General features: G+C 39.6%; 1 protein-coding gene across 1 annotated transcript; it reads left to right on the top strand.

Annotated features, from left to right (window-relative positions):
* The first annotated feature begins 2,419 nt into the window (after nt 1-2,419).
* On the top strand, nt 2,420-3,355 carry LOC150067000 (olfactory receptor 2AP1-like). Its single transcript, XM_090356608.1, has one exon. It carries the CDS (start codon nt 2,420-2,422, stop codon nt 3,353-3,355), a length of 936 nt encoding a protein of 311 aa, XP_090212734.1.
* Nucleotides 3,356-9,770: the final 6,415 nt, after the last annotated feature.

Genomic DNA, 9,770 nt, shown 5'->3' with positions numbered 1-9,770 from the left:
CATTTCTTTAATTTTCCATTTTCTTTTTGTAAGATATTTTATTGATATTATAATGGTAATATACAGAGGGGTTACAGTTGCATAAGTCAGATAATGAGTACATTTCTTTTTGGACAGTGTTCCTTCTTTTCTTTCTCACTCTATTTCCTGGGCCCCATCCCTACCCACAATTGTTCATTTTTCACATAATGTCTAGTTATTACCACTGCTGTATTTCTTCATCCTTTGTCCCTCCATTTCTATGTTCCCCCTTACTTTCTCAAAGACAAATAAGCTAATGAACAAGACAAAATGAAAAGACATCAAAAACAGCAGCAGCAACAACAAAATCTCCTGTTTTCATTCATTTTATTTTTTATACTAATTATACATTCTATTAGATAATACATTCAGATGTAGGTATGTTTAATTTCAAGTGGCAGTTAAATTTGCATATTTGACACAGTGATTCAAATTATTTATTAATACAATAGAAATTTTAAGCTAATGCTGTGTAACTGCATAGCATTTAATATCTTCAATGACATTAATTTTTTTGCACGTGTGCCTGTCTTGGGGCTTGAACTCAGGGCCTGAGTGCAGTCCCTTAGCCTTTTTGCTCAAGGCTAGCACACTAGCACTTGAGCCACAGCTCCACTTCCAGCTTTTTCAGTGAACAACTGGAGATTAGCGTCTCACAGACTTCCCTGCCTGGCCCGGCTTCAAATAGTGATCCTTAGATCTCAGCCTCCTGAGTAGCTATGATTAAAGACAATAAACCACTGATAGCCAGCAATGCTGTTTTTGATTCTTACCATTAGCTTATGAAGGTTTTAGCAAATGGCTATATCTTCTCCAAAAGTAGAAATTGTTCATGTTTTAATAATTTCTATTATAAGTTTTCTATTTAATACGGCTTCCTAACTTGGGAAAAGCTGCCCTTTTGTCTATGTTAAATATCTTTGGATGTTTAGGTTGAAAAATATAAAATACTTGTAAGTATTGCAAGCAAATCACATATTAGAATATGAAAAGATACCAATATATGTAGTAAAACACTTGCTAAAATGAAAAGGAACCTCTATTTTGGGTAAGATGAAGCATTATCTTATTAATATTTCTTTACATCTGCATTAAATGAGTCCTTGTGGCATTCAATGAGTCACTGCCATCAACTAGCAGCAGAACTGACATGACTATTGTACATTATTAAGAATTCAGAACTGGGTGCTGATGGCTCTTGCCTATAATCTTAGTAACTCAGGAGACCGAGATCTGAGGATTGCACTTTGAAGCCATCTCACAAGGGAAAGTCTATGAGACTCTAATCTCCAAAGAACCACCAGAAAACTGGAAGTAATGCTGTGACTCAAAATGACAGAGTGCTAGCCTTGGGCAAAGAGCTCAGGGACAGGGCCCTACAAGAAGGGTACTCATTATGAAATAGCAACCCATCTGTATAACACCTTACTAGTAACAATAAAATTATATATTTTTTAAAAAGGAATCTAGCTGGATGCTGGTGATAGTTCCTCAGGAAGCTGAGATACAGAGGTTCAAGATCTGCTTGGGTAGAAAAGTCTGTGAGACTCCATTTCCAAAATAAAGAGCAAGAAGCCAGGCTAGAAGTGTGGCTGAAGTGTTAGAGAAAGCTATTCAGGTCTTGAGCTGTAGTGGTACACAGAGTTATCATAATCCAAAATGACCAAGAAATAAAGAGTACAAAATAACACCAGCAAAAACAAAAGAAAAGAAACAAGTCACCAATTGTTCTTTTCTTAAATTTGAATTACTCATGCCCTGGATTACTTTACTGACTTACAGAAAATTGAAAGGGTGGTTTGAAAATACCTGTCAAAAATTCCTTTAAAGGGGCCAGGAGTTTGGCCTAGTGGTAGAGTGCCTGCCTAGCATGCACAAAAACCCAGGTTCGATTCCTTGGTACCACATACATAGAAAAAGCCAGAAGTGGTGCGGTGGCTCAGGGTAGAACACTAGCCTTGAGGAAAGCCCAAGGACAGTGCTCAGGCCCTGAGCTCAAGCCCAGGACTGGCAAAAAAAAAATTCCTTTAAAATTGGTTTTGGTCTTATCTTTGCAAATGTGGCAGCTTCCAGTAACTTGAGAGAGAAAATCAGAATAGAAAGAATAAGAAGGGAAAATATAAACAAGTGTGAAGCTAAATACTGATATAATTTAAAATAATTCAATTTCTTCCAAAGAAGTAAGACTTTTGCTATTTAAACAATAGATGAAAGTAACTTTTTTGGGGTAGGTAGCATTTGTTTCCCACAGCAAGTATAGGAAACAATTCAGAGTTTAAAAGCTTGCTTTTGATTGCTCCTTTGCCCTAGTTCTATATTTCAGTAAGAATCTGAAACCTTCAGTCTTGTCACAAGGTCACTGTTGTTACTTTCTACCTCATCTTGCTGGACATTAAGAATGGGAAACCAAACCTCAGTGAGAGAGTTCATTCTTCTTGGACTGACAAATGATGTCAAGCTTCAAGCCCCACTTTTCTTTTTTCTGCTCCTAACTTACGTCTTAAGTATCATGGGCAACTTGACCATTATCATTTTGACCCTGCTGGATGATCACCTCCAGACTCCTATGTATTTCTTCCTTTGTAATTTTGCATTTCTAGAAGTATCTTTTACCTCTGTCTTTGTTCCCAAAATGCTCATCAGCATTGGAACAGGAGACAAGACTATCTCCTTTGCTGGTTGTTTCACCCAGTATTTTTTTGCAATCCTTCTGGGAGCGACGGAATTTTACCTCCTAGCTGCCATGTCCTATGACCGCTTTGTGGCCATTTGCAGACCCTTGCATTACACAGCGATTATGAGAAAGAGGCTTTGCCAAATCCTTGTGCTAAGTTCCTGGTTCTCTGGTTTTGTGGTTGTCATTGTGCCTCACACGATGACCCTTCAGCTGCCATTCTGTGCCTCGAATATCATCAATCACTATTGCTGTGACTATACCATTCTGTTGCATCTATCCTGTTCAGACACACATACCATTGAAGTGCTACAGTTTGTCCTGGCTGCCATGACCTTGATTTTCACCTTGGTGCTGGTGATTCTTTCCTACGCCTACATTGTCAGGACCATCCTGAAATTCCCTTCTGTGCAGCAGAGAAAGAAAGCTTTTTCTACCTGTTCCTCTCACATGATTGTGGTCTCACTTTCTTATGGAAGCTGCATCTTCATGTATATAAATCCTTCTGTGAAGGAGGCAGCAAATTTTAATAAGAGAGTGGCAGTTTTAAACACCTCTCTCGCCCCGTTGTTGAACCCCTTCATCTACACACTGCGAAACAAGCAAGTGAAGACAGCCTTCAGAGATATGATTAGTAAGATCGCCTTTGCAAAAAAGTGAAAACCATGTGAAGCTCATCATTAGAATAATAAATGTCTGGAAGACTATAGTTGCCTACTTCTATATTAAATTTAACTTTAAATGTTTTCTGCATTTTTTACACTGACATGGTGAAACTACTGTCCACATTTGTTCCCATTTTACTTTTCAAAAATATTCAAATGTGGGTTGGAAGTTTGGCCTAGTGGTAGAGTGCTTGCCTAGCATGCAGGAGGACCGGGGATCAATTCATCGGTACCACATACATAGAAAAAAGCCAGAAATGGTGCTGTGGCTCAAATGATAGAACTCTGGCCTTGAGAAAGATCAAGGACAGTGCCCAGGCCCTGAGTTCAAGGCCCAGGACTGGCAAAAAATATTCAAATGTGTGTGTGTACATGTGTGTGTGCTAACACTTGGTTGCTATTTTTATCTATTTACATCTCACATCTGTTGTGTGTGTGCTGGTCCTGGAGCTGGAGTTCAGTGCCTGGCCTGTCCCTTAGTTGATTTTCTTAGATCTAGTACTCTACCACTGGAGCCGCAGCTCCAGTTTTGGGTTTTCTGGTGGTTATTTGGAGATAGGATTCTCTTGGCCTTCCTGCCAGGCTGACTTGGAATTATGATCCTCAGATTTCAGCCTCCTGAGTAGCTAGGATTACAGGTAAGAGGCACCGGTGCCCAAGTAGAGATTATTTCTTTTTTAAGACACATAGGTGCGTGAATACATATAAGTACACCATAAAAAATGGACAGTAGCCTGTTCAATGCATGTTGTATGTAAGAACTGAAATATTACCAACAACCCCCCCCCCTTTTTTTTGCTCTCCTGGGCTTGAGTTCAGGGCCTGAGCACTGTCCTTGGGCTTTCTCAAGGCTAGAGCACTACCATTTGAGCCTCAGCACCAATTCTGGCTTTTTTATCTGTATGTGGTACCAAGGAATTAAACCCTGGTCTTGGTACATGTAGGCAAGCACTCTACCACTAGGCCAAACTCCTGGCCCCAACAAACCCTTTTAATATATACAGCTAATATATTAATAACAAAATAAAAGCAAACAGACCTTGGATTGCACTTGAAGCAAAACTAGTATGTAAGAACAAGATACAGGAAAGTTGAGTTCGCATAGTACTCTATGAACCTAAAAATCTCCATTAGTTAGGTTCTTTTAGTGTATATGGTAGTAATAAGTGAATATGAAACACATATAGTATTTCACTATGAAATTTCACACATGAATATATTGTACTTTAATCCTATTTGGCCCCCTCACCCAATCTCAGGTAGGGGATACTAGTGGAAGGGGGGAGGGTGAATAGAGTAGGTAAAAGATAATGAAGATGGTCAACAAACTTTCTGTACAAGTGTGAAATGGAACAATGAAGCCTACTGCATTAGACTTGAGAAGGGTGGGAGACAAGGTCACATAGAGCCATGGAGAGGGTGTGTTTGGTCAAGATACATTTTAGGCACATATGGACATGTCAAAAGGAAACCACTTTGTACAATGAATTGATGACAATAAATGTGGGAAAAAACCCAAAATAGTAACAAGTTTATATTCAAAGTTACATGCATGTTACATTTGAGCTTCCAAACTGGAAAAGATAATAAAAACATTTAAGAGTAACTATTTTGTCTTTGAGTATGTAATATGTGTGGATATTTTTGGACAGAATGAATGTTTCACCAAGTTAGCGTGTGACTCAGTTGCCTAATTTTAACTAGATGTTTAGTTCCGTGCAGTTAGGTGTACATATCAAAATTTCATTGTCAGTTAGAAATGATATTCTGCTTCTGGTGGAATTCACTAAAACATGAAATTTCTAGGTGCTAGAGGCTCATGCCTATAATCCTAGCAACTCAGGAAGCTGAGATCTGTGGGTCACAGTCCAAAACTAACTGGAACAGGAAAGTCCATGAGACTATTATCAATAATTAATCAGCAAAAAGCCAGAAGTGGAGCTGTGGTTCAAGTGGTAGAGCACTACCCTTGAGTGAAAAAAGCCAGGTGGGAGCAGACTTCAAGCCTCAGTACTGGCACAAAAATAGATGAAGATTGTAAATGCATTTAGGCATCAGCAAAAGTCAGAGGACACATTAAGCTCAGTGGACAGGTGAGCCAGGTCCACATGTTAACTGCTACTGTTGGATTGACATTTACTTTCAATTTGCATCTAATATAGCTTCAAATTTTAGCAAATTGTTCCATAAAGAATTTCATCATGGCCAGTAGTTTGGTCTAGTGGTAGAGTGCTTGCCTAGCATGCACGAAGACCAAGGTTCGATTCCTCAGTACCACATACATAGAAAAAGCTGGAAATGATGCCATGGCTCAAGTGGTAGAGCTCTACCCTTGAGAAAGTCCAAGGACAGTGCACAGGCCCTGAGTTCCAGCCCCAGGACTGGCAAGAAACAAAAAAGAATTTCATCATGATGACATGATCATAGTGCTGCAAGGTATGTTTGGCTCCCTATTCAAAGTCTGCACTTTCTACTGTGCCTATTGAAAGGCAAATGAGGAGCTCCAACACTGAGCACAGAACATGGTGCAATTTGTTAAGGAAACCACTCATTTACTCCAGTCACTTGGTAACAAGTTGATTACATAGGATGCTTTCCTCCTTATGCGTGCCAGATACTGATTCTAATTGGCATTAATAAATATTCTTTGTATGGAGTTACTGTCACAGATAAGGATCTGAATTATTTGTTCTACATCCACTGATGTAGAACCCATTACAGCGTTGCATTGAACAAGCGCTCCACTTTCATGGAGGCCGTTTGATGTTAGATCTATGACCATCACAGTCATGGTCTTGTTATATAGTCACCTACAAGCCACTAATAAACAATGGGATGGTCAATGAAAGCACAACAACAAGACTAGAGAGGATGGTGGACATGAGTGGGGTACCATCCTTCAGAATAGAGCATTCATCTGAATGATTGTTATGGGTGCCCCAGAGATCACATGGTTCCTGAAGCCAGGGTGGGGGAGGAGCCTCCGTGAGGTTTAACATTATCACTCCTGCTCATCTGGTTGGGAAATCAGCACTTTTCACATATGCAAATCTGGGCTGTGTGAATTTGAAGGTTTTAGGAAAAAAAGTTCCACTAGGGCAACGTGGAAGAGGCTGATTGAACTTTTCATTATTGCTGTCATCCAGTAAATCCAGTGTCCTTAACAGTAAGTGGCCAGGTAGGAAGGAAAAGAGTTATCACCTTGGAAGGACTTCAGTAGATTATTTAAGGGAGCTGGACTTCCGTTCAGAAAGACAGGGAAGAAAATACTTAGGCTTCCTTCCCTTCCCTTGCTCAAGTTTGAGAATAGAGAAGTATAGTAGCTGTGTCCAGAGGGAAACTGAGATTGCTCTCAAATAAGTCACCTAGAACAGGTGATGTGAGAAATCTGGGAAGCTGGGAAAGGTACTATGTGTCTGGGCTGGAGCTGCATCATGCATCAGACTGTCAGACTAGATGACTCAGATGCGAAACACTTATATCTCAAAGTTCCAGATGCTGGGAAGATCAACAAAAATCGACTACCTGGTTTCAGGTGAGCATTTGCCTGTCTCTCTCTTTCTCACACATGCACATATATGTGCACACACAACTCCTTATAGATAGAAAAACATTTGCAAACTATTATATTCATATAAAGCTAGCTTATAATAGTATGCATCATTTTTTTTTTTTGCCAGTCCTGGCCTTGAGCTCAGGGCCTAAGCACTGTCCTTGGGCTTTATCAAGGCTGGAATTCTACCACTTGAGCCACAGCACCACTTCTGGCTTTTTTTTCTATGTATGTGATACCAAGGAATTGAACCTGGGTCTTCATGCATGCTACGCAAACACTGTACCACTAGGCCAAAGTCCCAGCCCCATCATTTATTATTTTTGTCAGCTTTGTAAGGTAAATGCAAACATACACTCTAAATGTACATTTGATGTACTTTAACAAAGCTGTATACCTTAATAGCTCCATTCCAGTCAAGACATAGATTGTTTCTCGATCATGTTTATTGTCTCCTGTGTTTTCTTGTAATCAGTTCTCCAACCTCTGCTTCACAGAAGTTTGATCTGGCAAAGCATAGATGAATTATTGTAGGTAGGGAAAAACTTTGAAACTTTAATCAGGTGGTATATATGCATATGAGATCATCAGAATGATTCTCTGTCATGATAACTTTAAGTATTTTCCTACTTATTTTATTCAAGATTTTAATAACCTTCCCTTTTGTGAATTTTTTTGTTGAAGAGACACGAAATATGACTCTATTCAAGGAGATGTTTTTGGAAATGACCAATGAAATTAAAGCAGAATTCCAAAAACAAAAGCAGGAAATTACCAAGGAGCTCTTCGAATTCAAAAGAGAAGTCAAAGAGAAGTTCAATACCCTCTCAGCAGACATGATCAGCTCAGTGTCCACAAATCAAGCAAAAATGGAGGCATTAAGCAGCAGATTGACTGAGATGGAGAACAGGACATCAGGAACGGAAGATAAAACACAAGAGCTGAGGCCGGGAGTTTGGCCTAGTGGTAGAATGCTTGCCTAGCATGCATGAAGACCCGGGTTCGATTCCTCGGGACCACATACATAGTAAAAAGCTGGAAGTGGTGCTGAGGCTCAAGTGGTAGAGCTCTAGCCTTAAGAAAGTCCAAGGCTCAAGCCCAGGACTGGGAAAAAAAAAACAAAAACCAAACACAAGAGCTGGAATAGAGAATCGCCACCTTGGAAAAATTAGTCAGAATCCAGAACTCCAGGACCTGGCAGATGCAGCCAAGAAATCTAATGTTCGTATAATAGAGATTGATGAGGGCGCCGCATTTCAGAACAAAGAAATGCAACCCTTATTCACCAAAATCATAGCAGAGAACTTCCCCAACCTCAAAAGGGGAAGCTTGCAGGACTCCAAACAGGCAAGATCCTAGAAGGATCTCGCCTAGACACATTGTAGTAAAGACACTAGACCCGAATACCAAGGAATTGATCTTAAATGCTGCAAAAACAAAGAAAGAACTGTACTACCATGGGCAAAAATTAGAATTACAGCAGATCTCTCCATGCAAACCCTAAACACAAGAAAAGCTTGGAAAAACATCATTGATGTCCTGAAGACCAACAACTGCCAACCCAGACTGATATATCCAGCAAAACTGGCATTTACATTTGAGGGAGAAACAAGAATATTTCACTCCAAAGAGAAGCTATATGAATACGTGCACACTAAACCAGCATTACAAAAATATTAATTAATCGAGAACAAATTTTAGAACATCAAGAACCCCCATCAAGAAGCAATTACCTATAATTCACTAAATACAAAAGGGGAAAAAAGAGAGAGAAAGAAACATAGAAGTAAAAATAAATAATGACAATGGACACTGACCCCTTATCCATAATTTCCCTAAATGTGAACGGGCTGAACAATCCAATCAAAAGACACAGAGCAGCAGACTGGATTAAGAAACACCACCCATCCATATGTTGCCTTTTGTGAATTTTTTCTGAAAACCAGGGTCTCATCTTTCTTGAAGAAGCCAAGAGAAGGAAAACACCTCTCTGTGTAATCTAGAGTGTGTATGAGTCTCAGACCATTTACTTGGATCATTAAAACGAATGCCTCATATTTCCAGTGAATGGTGAAAGTATGATTGGATATACATCAGCACTGTCCATCTAACCACACTGAAAAGTGACCAGTGTTAGCTGAAAAGAATGCAGACAGCACTTGTACCAAATCTTTCTTCCCTTCTGTGTTCTAGGTCTTCTCATCAAGTTTGTCAGAGTATTCACGTATTTCAGTAAAGTTCTTTTCGGCTAAGTTTATTTAGGGTGTGTTTCACTATCAGTTAGGTTTTGTATAGCAAAATCCCCTGAAGCTAGGAGCCACTTATTTGCCTATCATGATGTGAATTAGCAATTTGGCAGGGTGTAGCAGCAGCAGCAGCAGCTAGTGTTCATGGCACAGGATGTTGACTGAGTTAACTCATGTATTAAACTACTCTGCAAGTCATTTGGGGTAGCTATGACAACAGCTGATGGTAGATAACCCATATCTACAGTGAGCTACTTTGAGCTATCTTCACAAGTCTGTTATAACTCAAAAGCAGTGAGGAGAGGAGAGAGCTTGAATTTGCAAGCATTTCCTGCACTTTCCTCACATCATTTTTTAAAATTGTTCTACTCTCAAAGCCCTTCCCATAGCTCAGATCTGGGTCAGAATGAGGGGGAGCCACAAAGGCAAGGGTATAGAAGAACATACCTGAAATAATCTATCATGATTTCAATTACCTATTGCCCTGCCAAGCCCAGAGAGCCGTGGAAGTGAGTGAAGATTGACAGAGCTTTTGCTCTATTTTGCAAATGTTGATTGCAATTGTGAGACAAAGTGTTTCTAACTGAAATAGAAACAGCAGTCTGTTGACT

This window comes from Megascapheus bottae, chromosome 2, assembly GCF_031878675.1.
Source record: "Megascapheus bottae isolate mThoBot1 chromosome 2, mThoBot2.hap1, whole genome shotgun sequence".
NCBI classification, from domain to species: domain Eukaryota; kingdom Metazoa; phylum Chordata; class Mammalia; order Rodentia; family Geomyidae; genus Megascapheus; species Megascapheus bottae.
This window is presented reverse-complemented; position numbering and strand designations above follow the sequence as displayed.